Source organism: Halictus rubicundus, chromosome 7 (assembly GCF_050948215.1).
Source record: "Halictus rubicundus isolate RS-2024b chromosome 7, iyHalRubi1_principal, whole genome shotgun sequence".
Taxonomy (NCBI): domain Eukaryota; kingdom Metazoa; phylum Arthropoda; class Insecta; order Hymenoptera; family Halictidae; genus Halictus; species Halictus rubicundus.
In genome coordinates, this window is record NC_135155.1 from 12,812,368 (window position 1) to 12,832,165 (window position 19,798).

General features: G+C 39.3%; 1 protein-coding gene across 10 annotated transcripts in view; it reads left to right on the forward strand.

Moving 5' to 3' along the window:
- Positions 1 to 19,798, forward strand: part of LOC143355510 (uncharacterized) — a 181,511-nt gene that overhangs the window by 37,522 nt on the left and 124,191 nt on the right. For all 10 annotated transcript variants that reach the window (XR_013082515.1, XM_076790356.1, XM_076790354.1 and 7 more), the window contains one exon: positions 19,600 to 19,717. Coding sequence is in view for 9 of the 10 variants with exons in the window: in XM_076790356.1 (XP_076646471.1) it covers positions 19,600 to 19,717 (118 nt within the window). In the remaining variant the exon portion in view is untranslated. The remainder of the gene's footprint in view (positions 1 to 19,599; positions 19,718 to 19,798) is intronic.

The following is a 19,798-nucleotide window of genomic DNA, read 5'->3' on the forward strand; positions in this document are numbered from 1 at the left end:
GACGATGACAACTCGAACGATTTGTCGATCGATCTCTCTTTCCTTGGTCGTTCACAACTTTACTTCAGTCTGCAATGTATTTAAGATCGTAGCCGATTGGACTCGTAGATAGTAACATCGAACATAATATTCCTTAGCGTTGCAAACGTAGAATCACGAAGCATCGGATGGTATTGCGAATATTTCGGATCAACTTCTGGCTTGTTCGCTTGGACTGCGGAGTATCGCGACGCTAACTATCAAGTACAATCGGCGTGTACGTACTGTCGATTCTGCCTTTTCGTTTCTTCGCACAATTTGTTGTTTCATTTACACCTGAACACACCAGTCCACGCCCTCTTCCTGATTTTCCTTCGTTCGATCTGTTATGCTCCGAAAACGTCTAGCTTTTTCCTTTACGATTGTACGTGAATCGTTACGACTCGAAAATTAATAATACTTTCTCACCTTATGGTTTCTACAGTCTCGCTTTCTCTTTCCCTTTTAATGATCACAGTGTTTTCTCGATATATGTCCACAACACGGGTCTACCCAGGGACATATATCGGCTAGAAGATACTATTCTGTGATACAGTGCCGAACGTAGAAAAGAACAACGAAGCTCGAGCGACCTCGGTCTCCGGGGAATGTAAACATAATACGGGTCGGGTGTATCGGTGTGAGACCACTACTAACCCAGTAACAAAACTTCTTTATTTTTCATTACTTTTTTATCGGTCTTTCACCAACATATTCGTGGAATTTTTCTAATGAAAATGATACCAAATGTGATATAATTCCGATAGCATTTACTTGTGTAACGATGAAAGTTACTTGCCATTACAATTATGTTAACCGAAAATTGGAGATGAGTGGTACTTTCTAAATAATTGCCGGAATTCGTGTAAATATGTAACCTGTGTTTGGTGTCAGTTTAATAAAAAGGAATTTCACAAATATAATGGTGAAAGTCTCATGAAAAAATGATTACCAATAAAAAGTGGACGAAAGTTAATGGGAATAGTTCTGGGATTTTTATTGGCTAGATATTTGGGACATATGTCGAGTGTTTATACAACGTTTTCGTATTATACCGTCCATATCGAAATCTCTATTCACCGTATTGCACTACTCTTCTAACTATGTAAAAAAATGTTTAAATATTCTGCCAGTGGTCATTCCAAAGTCTGACTTTTTTACCTTCACGTCTCTGTTCTCAGTTTTCCCAAAGTTTCTTTTTTGTTATGAAAAGGAACGGGGAACTGAATTGAAGAATTTTCGTCCAACGACTCCACGGGATACCAAACATTTTTATTCGTTTTTTGCGTGACTTTACAAGGAGAAGTGTGTAATGCAGGTACCTCTCAAAAGTTGATCCGCGATTTTTTTGTCACGGTTTTCCGTGACCCTATTTCCGAGTCGCTGCCGGGTTTCTGTCTTCCAATAATTCTTTTGATAACCGGTTCTTTGTTTAATTCTTTATAAACAACGTTTGACGTGTCAGCCTCGATACGAGTATTCTGTTGTGTAAACACTCTCTTATAGTGTTTCGTAATCGGTTCGTTATTTGTAATATCAGTACGTGCAGAACGTGTCTGATATAGATTTATAATATTGACATTTGATAAAATTACTAGATTCTATTACGACTATCCATTTATGGTATACGCGTGTTTCTAAAATACAATGAAACGTGTATATCAATAGAAATCAGTAATATTTTCATTTTATTTTTACCACAAGAATGAAAACGAGAATCTATATAAAGATCGCAGTATAATCGTTACATATAAAATACACAGAGTTGTCGTTAAATTTTGAGAACTTTATTATATTAGAATACTCGAACGAATATAATAAACTACAAGACGATCAAGTATTATTAATTGCGAATCACGTCGAAAGTCTTCGATAAAGGAGAAAAAATATTGGATCCCGTTTAAAAAAAAAAAGAACAAACTTTTCCTCCATCACTTTATCTCCATAAAAATAATTTACACCTCGTGGCGTGTCCGTTCGTACCAAAAATTTTAGTTTAAAATTTACTCCGGCCCTCTAAAGGTGAAGTTCAAGCGGAATGTTTGCGAGTACGAGAAAAATTCATAGCTGTTTATTTGAAAGTGGTGCGCGTCGCGTCGAATCCCTGCCGTCGTCTGTACGATCTGTGGCCTGTCTCTGAAGCACGATCGTTATGCTAGGGTTAACGGTTACTCGTACACTTGCCAATGTCACCTGTCCCAACCCGTGCTCTTCATCCTGTGTGCTTTAATCGTTTGACGACATTTTGCTGTATTACTTTTGACGCGCGTGTTGCCGTCGTCGTTAAAGGAGCCGAACGATCATCGTGCGAAACAACGAACGTTGTCGTCGCCGGGAAAGCTTGCTGAAAAAGTAACTACCCTCGGAGAATGACAAAGGCAATGGTCGGGCAGAGCTACTGACATAACGGTTCGTCGCACAGCAACCAAAAAAAGAAGAAACTGTGTACTAGCTTCGCGAGATTCTTTGTTTACCGTGTCTTCGTTTTGCCTTGTTGTTCGAGCCTGCGCGTGAGAATCGCGACAACGTTGACAATTGTCGGCTTTCGACAGCTTGTCAACGTTTCAGTGAATCCGTTGCTCTTGTAACTCCACGAGCACGCTTCTCATTCTCGTGCAACGCTAACGAATTCGATGAACCGGTGTACTCCCCTCCCCTCAGAGGAACGCTTTCACAAATTGTACAGGTAGCACGTTTTATTTTTGCAACTGTCCTATGCATACATACAGTAGTACATACCGTTCAAGAGGGAGGGTCGCCGTCCGTGGTGTGGTTCGGTGGAACATTTAGAAACATTTCTGATCATGTTTTCGTCTGACATTTTGCTCTGTTATCTATAACAAGGGAGAATACAGGTTTTACCGTTGAGGCTTTCGGGTGTGCCCTTTTGGGATTGTTTTCCGAACATTTCGCACGAGTTACATCGTCACTTCATCTTCTGATCGTTGACGAAGTTGGCTAGAACGCATGCGAAACGTTGGGAAAATAATTGCTTACACCCGAACGCCTAACAGTATAAACTGTGTACCGGGTCGCGAATGAGATATTTAACCCTCGGATGGCAGGACTTGGATTTGCGAACGTTCTAACTAAATTCCAATTTTCTAGCAGCAAGTTCATATCATTGGCCACTTGCAATAGGCCCGTTAAGGAGACCAACCGTTGATCTCGGGGAAGTAGATTGGAACAGTATGTAAAAGAACGATTGATGCGTGAGAATTTGTATGTGTCTAGCCACATAGTCTGCCATGAAATCGTGATAAGCATCCGCTTTGCGAGGGTTAAGGTGCTCAAGTTGGATGGGACACTGTGTATGTCTGGGGATGTTGGAAAGATGAGATGAGATGCGTGTACAATGAGAGACGTACGAAAACAAATTAACTAAAATAAGAAAGAACGCCCAAAGGACGTGAATTCAGCGATAGTATTTTGTGTTCTAGCGCGCTAATAAAGCGAGTGAAGCAATTGCAAAGCCCCGATGAGGACTCCGCGGGTGGGGACTACTACCAGCTGACATACCCTAACTAGCGAGCACAACCTCTCGGCCCTTCTCTGTCGGCTAGCGAACTGCCACACTAATCGCAGCGACTATGTCGGCATACCGTTGAGAACACGGACGTGTACACTTAGGGACAAAAATCAGGCATACGGGATCAGGGACGTACAGGAGCAGAGACGTGAACGAACAGAAACAGAGAAAAGAAAGAGAGAGAGAGCGAGCGAGAGAGAGAGAGAGAGAGAGAGAGAGAGAGAGAGAATGAGAAGGAGAGAGAAAGAATGAAAAATAAACAAAACAAACAAAAACCATTTTGATGATACACGAGCGAAAACTGCGATTTGAAAGAAAGCTTTTATACACGTTTCAAGTCGGAATGGTAATACCAAAGATACGAACCTCTAGGCTACGTAATCCATACTTTGTTATCTTTTGTGAACCGTCGAAACAATATTCAAAATGATCGCGAAGTCTCGAGACGGAACGTACATTCACCGAGTATACGTATCTTTCGATTTAGTATACGGTATACAGTATAGTGTGCCCTCGCTGTCTCTGTCCCCTTGGTCCGTTTCGCTCGCGCGCAACCAAAACATATAAGCTTTCCGGCTCACCCGACCGGGAATTTTCTTTTCTGCTTGGTTTTCAGGGTCCCCGAGTTTCTACAGGGAAATGTTGAAAGTTTGAACTGGGTAAAATCCGTAATGTTCGCGGTTGCGTTCGTATTTTTTTTTTTCGCAAGGGTCGTTTACGATTGGAACCATTCGAAGAAATGTACTCGGGATCGCTCGTGTTTTTACAAAGGGGACTACAGCAAATAGTATTTCGATGATACTATGAACCGGGTAACGCGTTTCAAAAATTCTGAATTGAGGGGTGGGGGGGAGGTATACTTTGGGGACAGAAGCGAGGGACTAGCTTACTCATAAGAGGAATATGTAATCGTTAAATAGCGGAAGCTAGCACAAGATGACGGCGATGATGATAACGATGACGATAACAATGATGATGATGATGATGATGATAACGATAACAATAATAATACGTAGCATGGATGATAGAGATTATTTTTCCAATTTCATACGAGTCTCCGTCACGTCCGATAACTTTCGTCCTTGTCGAATGTTCCCAAGCCGAACGTGTCCGATCGGTTTGATTGTCCTTTTCTCAGTGGATTATTCTAGTCTCCTAACCAATACAATGATAATCGTATCGCTTTCTCGATAATATAAGACAACGTAGAAGAGTTCGTGCTAGAATACTTCCATTATCATTATTATCTGTATATGAACATGCTAATCGTTAGCGCTAATGGAAACGATCGTACGTCGACAGAGTACCTATTCCATTCCAGTTGGTAGTCGGTTCCAGCTTGTTCCAGCTTTCTTCGTCTTCGTTCCCGAAATGTAGGAGCAGCATGAAGACTATTGGTCGCTTGCTTCTTTGATTTGCTTGTTCGTTTCACTGTGATTTAGTTAGTGCTATAACACTTCCATTAGAAGTACGATACATAGACACGTATGTACGATGCCAAATACTTTATTTTTACATTCTGATTTAACGTGATAGATCAGAGCTGCTCAACACGCCTATTCGCGGGCAAGGGCGCCCGCCGATGCCCGCGGGCACAGCTAGGGTCACAGCTACGTGCAAGCAGAATGACCACGTAGATTACTACGGTGACTACGTAGAGAGCCGTAGCTGACGACGTAGCTGTGACGAGGCGTGTGACGTGTGACCTTGCCCGCAGGGACGTGGCTTGATGCCCGCCGTTCTGTGTATGTCCAGGGCAAAAAAAATCGTTGCCCGTACGAGCAGACGCTGAACAGCTCTGTGATAGATGTTACGTAGAATAGCTTCCATAGGAGTTCACGGCGACCCTACTATAATTAGGTTTAGCGTGTTATCACGACTAGGCGTAATCGCATAATTATTTGATAATGAATTTCCATAGTAATTTATATTTTGTTACTTGTACATAATAGTCTCCTTTGTATATTTAATAGATCGAGACACACGATATGTTCCCTTGAAAAATGTAATTTGCAGTATAATAGAAGCTAGACGCGCGAGTTCGATGACCTACATCCCCTCTATTGGGGACCAATTGAATTAAGGGATCATTCTGGTGTGACAGTCGAAAAATTGAGCAAACTTTAGGAATTCAGTTCCATGTCAATCGAACAAATGACGATTCCAATTTTTGTCTGCTAATTATTATGTTCAAGATTAGTATAATTTTTAAATCCCTTGCTTTGTGATTTTCTTCAAAAAGCAAATTTATATTTGTTTGGGATTACATTTACTTTAATGCTTGAATATTAATAACGAAAGGATAGAATCTTGTTTCAATTTAAAAAAAGCAATTCATATTTAACGGATTTTCAATACTATCAATATTTCTACCTCGTTGGTATGCGGTCTTTCTCGTGCATGACTTATTAAAAACAATAAATCTGAAAAGATTCTTAATTGATGTAAATGTAATTATCACGCGAACCAAATCAATTTTGTCAATGAGAAGAAAAAACAAAATAGCGCGCGTTCAAAATTGAAATATTGAAGTTTTCACTTTTCGAATCTTTTTACGACATGAAGAATAAGGAGTTCCAATATTTATCGATGATCGTGGTTTATGCTATAACGATAGATATACATAGGATAATATATTAAAGTTCCGGGAAAATCGATTGAGCACTCCTTTTTTAATATTTAACTTTTAACTGCTTATTATTTGTAAAAAAATATATACATAGTTACTCATAATTAAATTACGGATTTTTATGCATTTATAACACGCGCGAACTTGTAAGATACAATAAACTATATTAACGAAGCGTATGCTGACCAAAATTTATATTATTCTTACTGCGCAGCAGAATCTTGTAGTTTGCAGAAACAAAATTTTCCTCGTCCTGATTTTTATGAAATGTCTTATGAAAATGGCCATTTGCATAAAAATCCGCAGTCTACTTTTAACTAATCGTTTATACAAGGTGCCTTCAACTTTCCGTATTTTTTATCCTTTTTGGGAAATATGAAAGTCAGAATAGTCTCTTCGTTTCTGTACCAGTTTTTGTCCAATAACGATACCTATATCTTCCATTACGTTTTAATAGCTTGAAATATTTTGTTATCACAAAAGATACGCTTTAAAGCAAAGCTTAATATGTCGTTGCTCGTAAAAGATACGAGATCAATTTATTAATCCTCCTGAAACCGTATTATTAGTCCTTAGAAATACACTCAAAGTAATGTAAAATTTTGTCTTATTGTTAGAGGAATTTCACGTAGACTCGTTGATCATGTTACTGTTGTATCGCTCAATTACATAGCCTACCGCTTGAATTAATCAACAGACGCCGAGTACCTAGATGATGCCTTTGAAGTGCTGGGTCGAAATAGATCTGGGGCACCGCCATCCAAGGATTAATTTGTTATACTAGATTTAACATTTGTACATACGAAATTCGTAAAAAGTGACGAACAAGTGAGGAAAATTGACTCGATATCACGTATCAACAAAAACTCAGTGTAAACATAAAATTCAGTTCTTTCGATTGCCATTATTTGATTGATTTGCTCCACTTGTACATCCAAGGTTTAAGATTCGTTTCAAGCTTACAAGCACCAGACCTGGCTGTAAACCATGAAGTGATCAGAATTTGAATAACAAAACGAAATATCTTACCTCGATGAACACCACTTCCGAAAAATGAAAGGAACGATTTTTCGAATGCGCGTCACACCCGAATGTCCCTCTGAAATGGTACTTCCGGATTGGAAATGGAGAAGATTTCTTTTTGCGCGAGTATATTTAAAACGACGGGGATAGCCAACTATTTAATTGCCCCGCGGGTGTTGCTTAATATACTCAAGAGCATAGTTACACGCGAGTACGTATTTACACAACGCCTTATCGAGCAAAAAACTACAGTACAGTGTTGATCTAAGCCGAACGGAGCTACACGAGCTTAGTCAGTTCACCTGTCCCTTCCGTTGGGGGCCATACCCCGCGAGGGGTCAAGTGTCAAGAGCAGTGTCAAGTGTAAACATGCCGCATAATTCGATACCGGTCGGGTATATCGGTGTGAACCACTACTATTCCAATTACGAAACTTCTCCATTTGATTAAAATGACACTAAATGATTTAATTGACGGTATGTAGTGCACCTTCGGCCGCACGGTCCGTGTTTACACACGATGTCTTTTTCTACGTTCGGCGCGGTCGACGCGGTCACAAGAAAGTAATAGCCTTTCGTTCCTATCCTTTAGAGGATTAGGCTTAGATCAAGACTTTACTTGTAGTGGTTGTCTCATGGTAGTGATACATGGTATGTAGCATTTAAGAGTACGTTTCCCCACCTCTGGGAAAATTCCCACTCCCTTCTATCACTTGGTAGCTTCTTCTTCTGACCAGATTGCAAATCAGAGACCTCTGCTCGGCATTGAGTACCCTTACAGCAGAAAAACCGAAAAATTGCTTGATACATGTTTCGAGGTAACCCTATACAAATCTGCAAAGTTTTGAAAGACCCAGAGTCGTCGAGTTACCAAGGTTCCCTTGTTCCCTTATTAGTTGATGGCCTCTATAAACACGTGCAATCGCAAATATTCCAAGTTTCATATCAGTTGGTCCAATGATCAGCTAATTGCATCGTTTATTTCAGTAAACGCAACGATTCATAAGCATAACTAGATTTCAGTCTACTAGAATAGAGCTGCTCAACATGATTATTAACGGGCAAGAGTGCCCACCAGTGTCGCCAGACGAGGGAAGGGAACACGCATTGATGGGAAAAAGTTACCCTCTCTCTGCTAGTACGTACTGTCAGTACAGAGACAAAACGCGTCACGTGACCGGGCCGTGGCGGAAGCATGGGGGAATAGCGCGGTAGAAGGGGAAATTGGAGTGGGGGAATAAGTCTTGATCTGGCGACTCTGGCGCCCATCGATGCCCGTGGGCACAGCTACGGGCAAGTGACTTGGCGGAGTGGGGGTAGGCCCAATGCGCGTGACAAAACATGCAGCCTTGCCCGCAGGGGTGTGGCTTCGTGCCCGCCGTTCCGTGTATGCCCATGGCAAGAAAATCGATGCCTGTACGTGCAGACGCTGAACAGCTCTGTTCTAGAATAATTATTAGAGATACTTAAATTCTTGAAGATTTACCATTTCCAAGGTTTTGTTTCGTCTGTCGGTCATCAAAGCTGACTATAGGCACGTTAGAAGGGAAATCTAACTTCGTTATGAGTATTATTAGGAAATAACTGAGTACCTTATGAGACATTTAAGTACTTGATTTCAAAGTAGGAATAGAAAGTTGTTCCAGACTCTACTAACAAGATTCCTTGATATTATAAACACTCATAAATACACTTTAAAATCTTGTTCGTCGTCGTATCGCGAAGGGAAGGTGGTGGACGTATGTGTAGTACTATAGATTCAGGTATTTACCACTATTATAGTTTTATTCTGTAATTGATTTACACTCGGTAGGAATATATCTAGATGGTCGCTTAATATCTCGCATTATCTTCTACGTACATAATCGTTGGTAGACTACCCAACTATTATTCCCGAATTCGAGCAGATATATTATTAAGTGATTACAATATCACTTTTGATTCTTTGATTCACTGTTGTTACAGTGGACGCGTTGTCTGTAGAATTAACGAGTCGCCAATGGCTCGCGAGCCGCAAGTTGTCCAGGCCTGGTCTACGTCATGAGGAATAATCTGAAATTTCTTTCAAGACTTTTCTCCTCCCGTATTAATTAGTTTCGTAACGATTGTGGTAACGTTCAGTTCGTCAGAACTCGCATCCACTGTAACCGTCGCATGTTTCGAAAAAGTTCCACTATTAACGGTCCTAATAGTAGCAATGCAATGTTCGCATCGGTTTCTTTCATTCTATTGCAAAAACAGGCTAAGCATACTTCTGCTATTGATTATATTGTTAGCATCGACGAATTCTAAACCGTCGATTTTAGAAAATTGTTGACACAAACAATATTTTACGTTATTATGGATCAAGGGTTTTAAAATTCTGCATATATTTATTCATATTTCAAGATAATACAATGTAATTTTTACGCAAACGTTACTATTTTAGACTGTATGCATATTTCAAATCAAAATCGGAAGAGATTTTAATCTATATAAATATGATTATCTTGTGAACTGGAATGAACAAAGACAACATATTTTAACTTCGAAATTTGTAACTTCCAACAATAAAGAAGACTATTGTCGGTGTCGGTATAATTCTAGGTCACAAGATAAAAGGGACATCTACTTTATATGTGTGTCAAATTTGAAGAAAGTCGATCAACTTATTATTGAGATATCGTGACAGCCGGTTTGAGAAGTACAGTTTTGCGTTAAAATTAGGTCCTAGGTATAACTGTGTATGTCGGTTCAATGATTCCTAGCATAATATTCTTCGCACTTCCATGCTCTGTTCGCCGCAGGAATTTATTTCACACTACATTTGCAAAAATTCATTTATAATTAGCACGATTAACAAAAGTTTCTCCAGATGTCAATATTTTGTGTTCCGCCATCTTCGACAACTGCAGGTGTATGTCTCCGTAGGATTATTGGCGTGTGCTCAACTCCGTCTCAATTTCATTATGAAAATCATTGAAACTTTTTTATTTGTGTTTCTGGATTCGACGAGTCTTAACTAAAAATCCGAAGTTGCAGTTTAAAATTTTGGTCTATACTATCTTTTTTAGTTCGCGTTAACGGCTCAGCGAAGCTAACTTGCGTTTCGAACTTTTAATACTATCATTTGCTGTCATCGGAAATTGATATCACCGAACAATCAGTAAACGAGTTTTTGTCAAAGATATGCGAGAACCCGATCTCAGGATGAATCGGGAACGGGTCGGGTCGGGTCGGGCGGGACCCAAAAGTATTCCGGGCCCCGAAAATGTCGGGATTCCGAAAAGTTGCGGGAACCCGAACAACATTTCGGAAGTGGGTACATTCAGGCTTGTTAAGTGTGACTAGGTTTCTCAAATTTCAGTATGAAATAATGAAATTGAAGAAGATGCGGCATGAAAACGCTTTTTCTGTAAGTCTCACATGGTTGTAGCAAAACAGCGCGTGTCAACATAAACAACGACGCGACGCGACTGTTAGTAGCGGTCAAAGCTGTCCTCGATATGTTCGGAAATTTAGATATTTTCGAGATCCGAAACGCATTCGGGACCGTCCCGACCCGACTCGACATTTTCGGGTTCCCACACGCTTCTAGTTTCTGTATACGTTATTACACTATGAGTGATGGTCGATTTGCAAACTCTTTTGCGATGTAAATGCCATAAGTGGGCGATATCCTGAGATTTGTCAGAATATGCACCGGTGGTATACACTGCTATACCATTCGCTTACCTCGCAGCCTCTTATCAATGTCTGCTGTTCACAGGAGAATCGTTCCTGCAGCGAATGTCCTACAAGTTACAGACTATTTACAATTGCAGCTGCATTACGCCATAGCGCTGCATGATTTAATAAACTATGACTATTGGTGTGAATTGCCATTCATTTTGTCTATTAACAAATTTTTCGTTTTATATCCATGTTATTGATAGACTGCGGACATTTGTGCACGTTAAACATACGAGAATTACACGACGTTTATGTACGTAAAGTATGCTAATATGTACGAAGAGTATGCAAAGTATGTCAACAATATGTACAATATAGGTTTACCATATGCAATACAATATTTAACAGTATATATTTAACAATACTTTTTCCGATTATTCTGATAGGTTATAGTTTCCATCGCAATAAAATATAAGCGTATTCTGGAAATTTGTAGTTGTTGATTGACGACATTTGTCTGCGGATTATTAGTTATATGCACAGAAAAACCGTTCCAGATTATATTAACGTTCCATTGGCATTGACATGAATCACAAAACGAAAATAAAATTACTAAAAACATTGAATATGAAGACATTGATATCAGTGAAATTGCAGTGACTTGCACATTCGTTTATACACTTTTCGGATGAAAATCAATTTATAATCATTTTAACATAACATATGAGATTTTATACACGACTTGGATAAATGAAGGTAACAGCTTTCTGTGAACGAATCTGTAAGTGCAGTTTACATCGCTGGTTTGCTTGTTCCTAATGGCAATTGCTTAGTGGGTCACACGAAGTTTTAAAGAATGGAATGATCGATGATGGTGGAGGTGAAAAGTTTTCTAAAAATCATAACACAGGCAGTCTTGCCCGCAGGGAACAGCTCTGGTGCAATCTATAACACGAATAGTGATCAGCTGTTGAACGCTTTTACATTGCGTTTTATGTTTGGCCCACCGATTTTTCCCATAAACACATGAAATCCGCAGTCTAGTTTGTAGGCACTATTTCCATTATTTCCGGAGATGAAACAGTACCAAAAGATTCGGCGGATTGATTCGATGTTTCGATTAAAATTTTCGAATATTCCGAGGCAAGGACGGAATAAAATAAATAGAAAAATAAAAATTTGGTAAACACTGCGCACTGTGCGATCGACGAAATGTTTATAAATTTTACAGCACAAGCCAGTGACGTTCGTTTGGAAATGAAACAAAATCGGGAAAGGCAAGACAAAAATATCTAGACAAATAAATATTAATATTAATAAATATTGATAAATATTAATATACGTCTGCAATATATATTGAAGAGAAGAATATCTGCGTTTTCCCCGCGTAGTTGTGCGTTTCTACCCATTTAATTTCGACGTCAAAGTAGTCGGCGACCTCCAGAGTCCGCTTTATATCAAGTTACGTGAAAAAAATAGCGCCCGTCTCGATGGTAATTCGTCCTCGTAGGCATAATTGCTATTTAAGTAGGAACTACGAGATGTTTGGCCTCGGCAGACGTTGTTCTCGTTTCTCTTTCACGGCTCTTAGAGCTGCGCACCGAGGGAAAGATAAAAAAAAAGGAGGAAGCGAAGAGGGAGGTAAAGAGGAAGAGGAAATCACTAGAACGGAAGGGAGCATCGTAAATAGGCGGCACTAACGGTGAGAAAGCGAGAGGAAAGCGAGGTAAACTCGAGAATTACTGCAGGAGGCTCTGGCAGCCAACGGAGGAACGTCTGAAAAAAAAAAATTGTTCGATTTTAGCGTAAACTCGGATCGTCAATGGATACAGAAAACAGTTAGGGAACATGTTATCCAACGTATGACCTGTTTGTCTACAATCTAGAAAAATCGTTACTAGTTCTATCTTGCAGAAATAATGATTAAACAGTAGTTTTCGTGCGTATAAAGAACGAGATCACGAATGTAATAGTATTTTCGTAAAATATTATTATACTCTGAAGTTCACGAAATTTGAATTGAATAGTTAAATATGATTTTAATGTTTACATTAATTGCACTTGAAAAGAATTGCTCCCGCGTCTTATTTCAATTTGTACATACATATATATATATATACAGGGTGATCCTGGAAAAATTAACACTGGAATATCTCTGTTATTTTTCAATCCTCTGCTAATTTTTACAGGACCACCCTGTATATCTGCAAGAAAAATCATGTATAAAACAGACGTTGTTATAATAGGAGACACATTTCACGAACAATGTTATTTCGTACAAAGTTTCACGGCAGTCTGTTTGTTTCAATGGATGAACTTCCTGATAAAAATTGGAAAGATTGCAAAGTTCGTTTCCTCGTTTTAAAGTTACGTTGCCACTTTCATGTTACAGTAAAATGTATTTTGTTAGAAACTTTTATTTAATTGCTACCACATACCACGAAGTTAACTAGCATTACGATGTGCAATGAGTAATAAGGGAAAACAGATATGATCGTAAGGATAACCGTGCAATTGTATGGAAACGAGCAGTTGAAGTTGTGTTGTTTCAACTGTAGTAATCATTGAGCACGATTAAATACAAAAATAGTATTGCATTGTATGATTAGTACAACTAAAATTAATATTGAAACAGAAAAATTTCGTTGAAAAAATTACAGACAAAATTATTGCGGGTCTTTATTTAAAATAGAAATTTATTTCTTTATTTTTATTACGATATTCTTAAACTATTTTCATTTTCCTACTGTTTTAAATGTCACCTGCTCATTTTTGTCACAAGTGCATAAAATCCGCAGTCTAGTTATTTGATTCGAAATAATGCACATTATCGGACAGTTCTGATTAAAAACAGGTTTAAAACTAACGCATAGAAGTTCACCTCGCGCTGCGCATTCAATGCGTTTCTGTGGCATTATGCACGCGCGTTGAAACGGCTATTGTCTGCTACACGCGCACGAACGAGCAAACGCGAAAACGTAGTCGAAACTAGTTTGTTTTATCGTCACCTGCTTTGTTTTCAGAGCTTAATTCATAAAATGTAATCTTCGTGGGCTGTCTTGGAATTCAAGAATTTATTCGCGTAAATAATAATTTATTTTCGTGCTGATATAACTTGCAGGAGATATTGAAGAATCTGGAAATTTGGAAAATTATGAAATTGTGTTTCTTGTCCTTAAATTGTCACTTAAAAAAGAACGAGAACTTTTCTGTCTAGTATATCTCAAGGAGAGTGAAAAATATTAAAAAAGTCTAGTGAGAGTAACTTGAAAAGTTCAGATTTTAAAAAAATATTATTTTGACACAGTTCCATAAGATTCCAGAAAGTTCTGCTTTTTCCGCTTCCGACATCGTACTACAGCAGAAAGAAAAAATTGCGCGTGTTTCGGATGACCTACCCTCCGCCGTAAAGTTTTATAATTTTCTAAATTTCCGGGTTCTCTGGCTTTTCTTGTTAGCTAACAAACGCTGGCAGAGAAAGTAACTTTTGAATTCATTTGAAGGCTTCGTTGACTGAAAAATATTAGACGGGAGTAGTTTACTCGCGCTGAGAAACTTTATAAAAATTTTAAACAAAAACTATATAAATCTTTTTGATGCTCGTAGACCGGTTTCACTTCTTAATTTGTTTGCTGGATGCTCGGAAGCGGAAATGTATTTGAAAAAAATGTCCACCATTCCGATCCGAGGTGCATTGATCGAAACGAAATCGGAATGCCAGAGGTATGATGAGCGATCGTCACGAAACCGAGAATTTATGCTAAGCAGAACAGTTTCGACGTTAATCAGAGCGTTACTAGTTAACCGAGTTTTTTTTCCGTTGTGTTTTTCTTTCATTTTTCTCCCGTCTTAATTCTTCTCCCGTCTTGCTTTCTTCTTATGCCGATAGCTTCCTTTTCCGTAAAAACTGTTCCAGCCTTTGTACACCTACATTCCCGTGGCTGAACTTGAACGATCTAGCACTATCGAATACTCTCGGTGCATAAAATTATCGTCAACGCAATGCGTCGTTCGCACACGACGGCTGACCAATCAGTTTTAACTTTTATTTTTCAAGCGACTACGAAGAAACGAATCTTGCAGATTTATTTCCATCAACTTCAATTTTTGTGACATTTCGTTTCAGAAAAGATAAAATTTTCAATGTTACGCTTCTCAAAAATAATTGCATAAGAGATCCTAGAATAATGCTTCATTTATTTTTGTTTTACCGTTTAAATCGGCTTTCGTTCCATTTATAGTAAAATGTTTTAAATGTGTACAGCAGGAACAGAAAGAAATTAAACGTTCAGCAGTATTTAGAACCAAAAACTTGGTGAAATTTCACCCTGAAGGAGGTACGAAAGTTAAGGCTTTGTTTTGCTTTTCGTAAGGAGTGGCAACAATTTTTTCTTATTTTTATTTTTCTTATTCAGGGAAAGGTTGTGCGGGTAACTCGTACGATATGAAAATGTGTCGAAATTCGCGTAACTCACGGTTAGACATTCAATGAGAATGAGTCAGTCTTATGAATCAAGGTTATCGCTCTCGTGGAGCGTTCACTCCGATGAAAACATTCAATTGATATCGGAAGGTGGAACCCAGACGTCATAAATTCTCGAAGTTGGCACCAAAATCTCGGTAGGGTTTGCCAAAGAATACCTGAAGCAGTCATAAGAACTGGAAATTCAAAGAACTTTCCGAGGAGCAATATTTGACCCTCCCGATAGGTCAACCGACTTTGATGAAACTCATGCTAGAGATAGTTCCTAGAAAAATATTTGTTTATCGTCTATCGTCCCCATCGAAGGGGTGAAAACATCCCTCAAAGTTGGGGATGCAAACTTCAGATCAGTTTAAACGATATCTAAAAATCTCGAATTTCTTTGCAGCTCTTTTTACTAATTATTGATTCATTTTTATACAAGCTCGTATGTTGGGTTTTTAAGCTCGCGTTTTTAAATCTCTTTGCTTTTTGTCGTGTAACAATATCTTTCTACTTAGTGTCGAGGGAAAATTTGGACTTGTTTTATAGACGATAGCGTATACTTTCGCAACATTTTGAACTAGAATATCGCGTTTTCGACCCCCGATCTTAAGGGTTGTAACATCGAGAAACTTTTTATCGCCTCTTGTTGCTTCTCTTCTTTATTTACCGAATAAAAGAAGAAGAAGACAACAGAAAGCGAAAGAAAGTTACTCGGTGTTGCTACAGTGTGGACATAGCTTAAAAACTAGAACCGGTGGGTCATGAACAGACGGCGTCGGACGATTCCTATACAATAGCGCGCGTGTTCGCCGAATTTTCGATTTTCTCGAAAACGAGGCGTCAAATGAGCAAAATTCATTCAATATTTTCGATTTATTTTCTCGTGTGGAATCACTCCCTCCACAGTTCTACCGTCAATACTGCGACACACTGTATATATTGAAATGAAAAGTCTGAAGCTGGTTTTTGGCTCGACAAATTGCCGGTCAATAAAGTGTTAACAATCCCGGAAGAAGTTCATAATACGGAATCGTAAGTACAGAATTCCGTAGACTGGTTTTCACCCCATTCGTTTACCGTCAGCCCCTCTCTCGCGTCTTATTTGGCGCAATCCTCGTGATATCGAGCGAAACACTGTAATCCTGTTGCGCAGGTGCGAGAAACGCGTCGGAAAAGGAGGATTCAGGGCGAGAGAGAGAGAGAGAGAGAGAGAGAGAGAGAGAGAGAGAGGCGAGGAGAGGAGAGGAGAGAAACGAGATGAAACGAGACGCGATGCGACTCGGCGATCCTGCTCATTCCACAGATCGCTCCGCGCCGGTTACATGGCGATCCTGACAGTGATCATCGCGAAACTGTATACCTGTCGAGTTGTCACGTGTCACCTGCGAACGATTCCACCCCCTGTTTCCCGCCAATAATGCGGTGGCCGCGCAAAAATCGCGGGGGTGTGCAACTGAAACGCACCCTCCGGACACCGCATTGCGCAAATCATTGTGTAGTTGAATAAATTATCTCTTGATCAGTGCCGTAAGTTCGCGTTTCCGACACAAACTTCGTGTTTCGCCGGGCCATTTCGCAAACGGTTGCGTTGTTTACACTTTACCGGTTCAATTCCCGAACCCTCGTGCGCCCCGAAAAAAAAAGTCATTGCGCGAACGATCCTTTCGCGGTTCTCACTTCACTCGAGAATCAACTTTCGCTTTCCAATTCGCAATTGTCGTGGCTCCGAAAGCTGTCCGAACACTAAATTTCCGATTTCCGAAAAATTGCCGACGTTCGAACTGTTGTAATTTTGAAAAATGAATCGCATAAACGCCGCATACATTCTAAGCCTCTACTTTCGCTATCCATCGTTCATCTTTTCCTAAAATGTTTTTGCATGATATAGCAGATGGGAAACTGAAGGCGCCTTTTTTTTAAAGGAACGTCCCTAACAGCAATAGCACGCGCGTTATGGCTAAAATCATAAATTTGGAGATTGAAGACCTTTACAATAATCCGCTAAAATTTGTTGTACTACCAACTCTTCCGTAATAAGCACGTACAAGATACACCATGAGGGTTTTATGAATATTTTAGCCATAAAACAGCCATAAAAGATTGTACATCAAGTTTCAAAGAGCCGTTTTAAAGCAGAAGTTTTCATGGTAGATTCAGTCGTGATAACGATGAGAACGATGGATGAAAATAATTCTAGATTTATTGTTCTATGATTCTCTCCTACAAAATTATAACGGATTAAATATCGGCCATTTTTGTTCGAATTCTATTTGGATTGTAGGACTGTTTTCAGCTGTGATTTAGCAATCTACGTGTTAAGGAACTTGTTAGTATTTTGTTTCGTAAACTTTTCACATACAGTGTTCCTTGAACTTCTGCCAACACTTGAAAAAGCAATTCTACACAAATATTTGAATTAATTGGACGAGGTAGGGCGCCTGCATAGAATGCAATATTCCGATGTTATTTCTCCAAGGTCATTATTAGCCCTCGCACATTCCTCAAAAATAGTCGTCAAAGATTCTCGGTTAATATTCATTTTCCTTTAACACTTTAATTTGACCAATTATTTTATTCGTAATCTCATATTTTAAATATTAACCCTGCCTGGTCCCATAGACTCGACATTGACTTTCATACCAATATTGATTTCACTGGTTTACGTTACATTCGCGTTGCACGTGGCGAATAAGAACAAATGTAGTATTTCTAGATTACTCTGAAATTATTCGTGGGGATGTTTGAATTATACACGTAGAAATGTTGTAGAAATTACTGAAATAAAATGGACCGAAAAAAAGGGGGACCCTAAAATTGGATCCTTGGACCATTTGGACCACGAATGGTTGATCCAGTTAACTTTTAAACGGGTACATAATGCCCCTAACTAACAGCGAACTAGAGAACAAACATAAAAATTAGTCTGAATCCAGTTAGCCTTTGAAACACAGTATTATCGAATGGCGCAATAGTGATGTGGAACATGAACTGAATGGAGTCGCGAACTAACTGTTAGCGGGTGTGCGAAAATTGGTGATAGAACGGTAGTTTCGGAGCACCCGATGCAGTTGATCGACTATAATGGCATCGTCGATGTCGCCGGTGTCTGCATCGGGGATATCAAGAGGTGCAAAAAGACGAACGGTTTTGTCCACGCGAACCGCGGTTGCTAGTGCCAACGCGAACGCGAACGCGGCAGACGAAAACGGACTTGCTGCCAGTCCGAACGGTAGAGAGACCCGTGACTCGGGCTTGTCCTCGGACAGTTCAACGCCAACGGCGGGTTCGCCGGTACCCAGACAACGAAAAACCACCAGCAATCCGCTTAATAACGCTCACCTTTCCTCCATACCGCGAGCCATCGGTCATACCACAAGGTATTTTCATCCCTTTAAACTCCTTGCGCTACACTTTACTTACAGGCAATAGCATGTCCACCGAGAAAAATCTCACGGAAAATGTTTCTCACAAAGGAACATATTCAAGTTACGCAAGCCGATTCTAAGGAGGCAGTCTCATGTAGACGAGTCGAAAAAATGTTTTCGAAGTGTGGAACCTGAAAAATGATAATAATAATTTTATTTCGTTTCATACCTTCGCACTGAAGTTTTTGGAGTTATTGCGGACAGTGTTACGCTTCTTTACACGAGACTGTCCCTTTATAAAAGCTTATGCCGAGTGTCTCAGGATGGGTGGCACAAGCGGATACGGGGTGATTCTATTTGCAAAAATAAGAAAAAAAAAATATACGAACAACATTTTCTCGGTTGAGTTTGAAAATTCAACGGCAACGAGTGTCCTTAAATGTCCTTAGCGTTCACGAGAAGTAGTATTGGTTGGTCATGGTCGGATGACTCTTCTTCATCGGCACGCGTAACCGCCGAATCTCGAACTCCGATTTTCTCTGAAAAAATGTTATTCGTTTTTTATTTACTGATTTTTGCAAACAGAATAACCCCTTCTACCACGCATCCTGAAAACACCCTGTCGTATATGTAAGGGATAGATCTTCCGGGCAATATTAAACGGGTATAAACGAGTTTCTTGAGATATCTCTGAAGCTACAAAATGTCAATTTTCTGAACTATGGGTTTTCAAACAAGAAATTTAGTCACGTAAGAAAATTTCGAAGAAAATACTGTGGCGCTAGATTAAATTTACGCGAGTTTGTTAGCTCGATTATGAACAAACCGAGTAGGTTTTGTTATTTTCAGGTAAGAAAAAATAATCGGCGAAAGTTTAAGAACGAAGTAAGAATGTTTCGATTTCGTTTGTGTTTTAGAAACGATTGTGACAAAACGAACAAAGCGTGGCGAAGTAGATCTGTCACTGATTCACCACGTTTTCTAGACAACTCACGGAATCGACAATTCGCCAGTCCTTTAAGAACATCGAGGAATGTAAGTGTAAATCCCGTTCAATATAGTAAATAAATGATATGATTAGAATAAAGGAGAAATATCTAATAATAATAAAGCAGA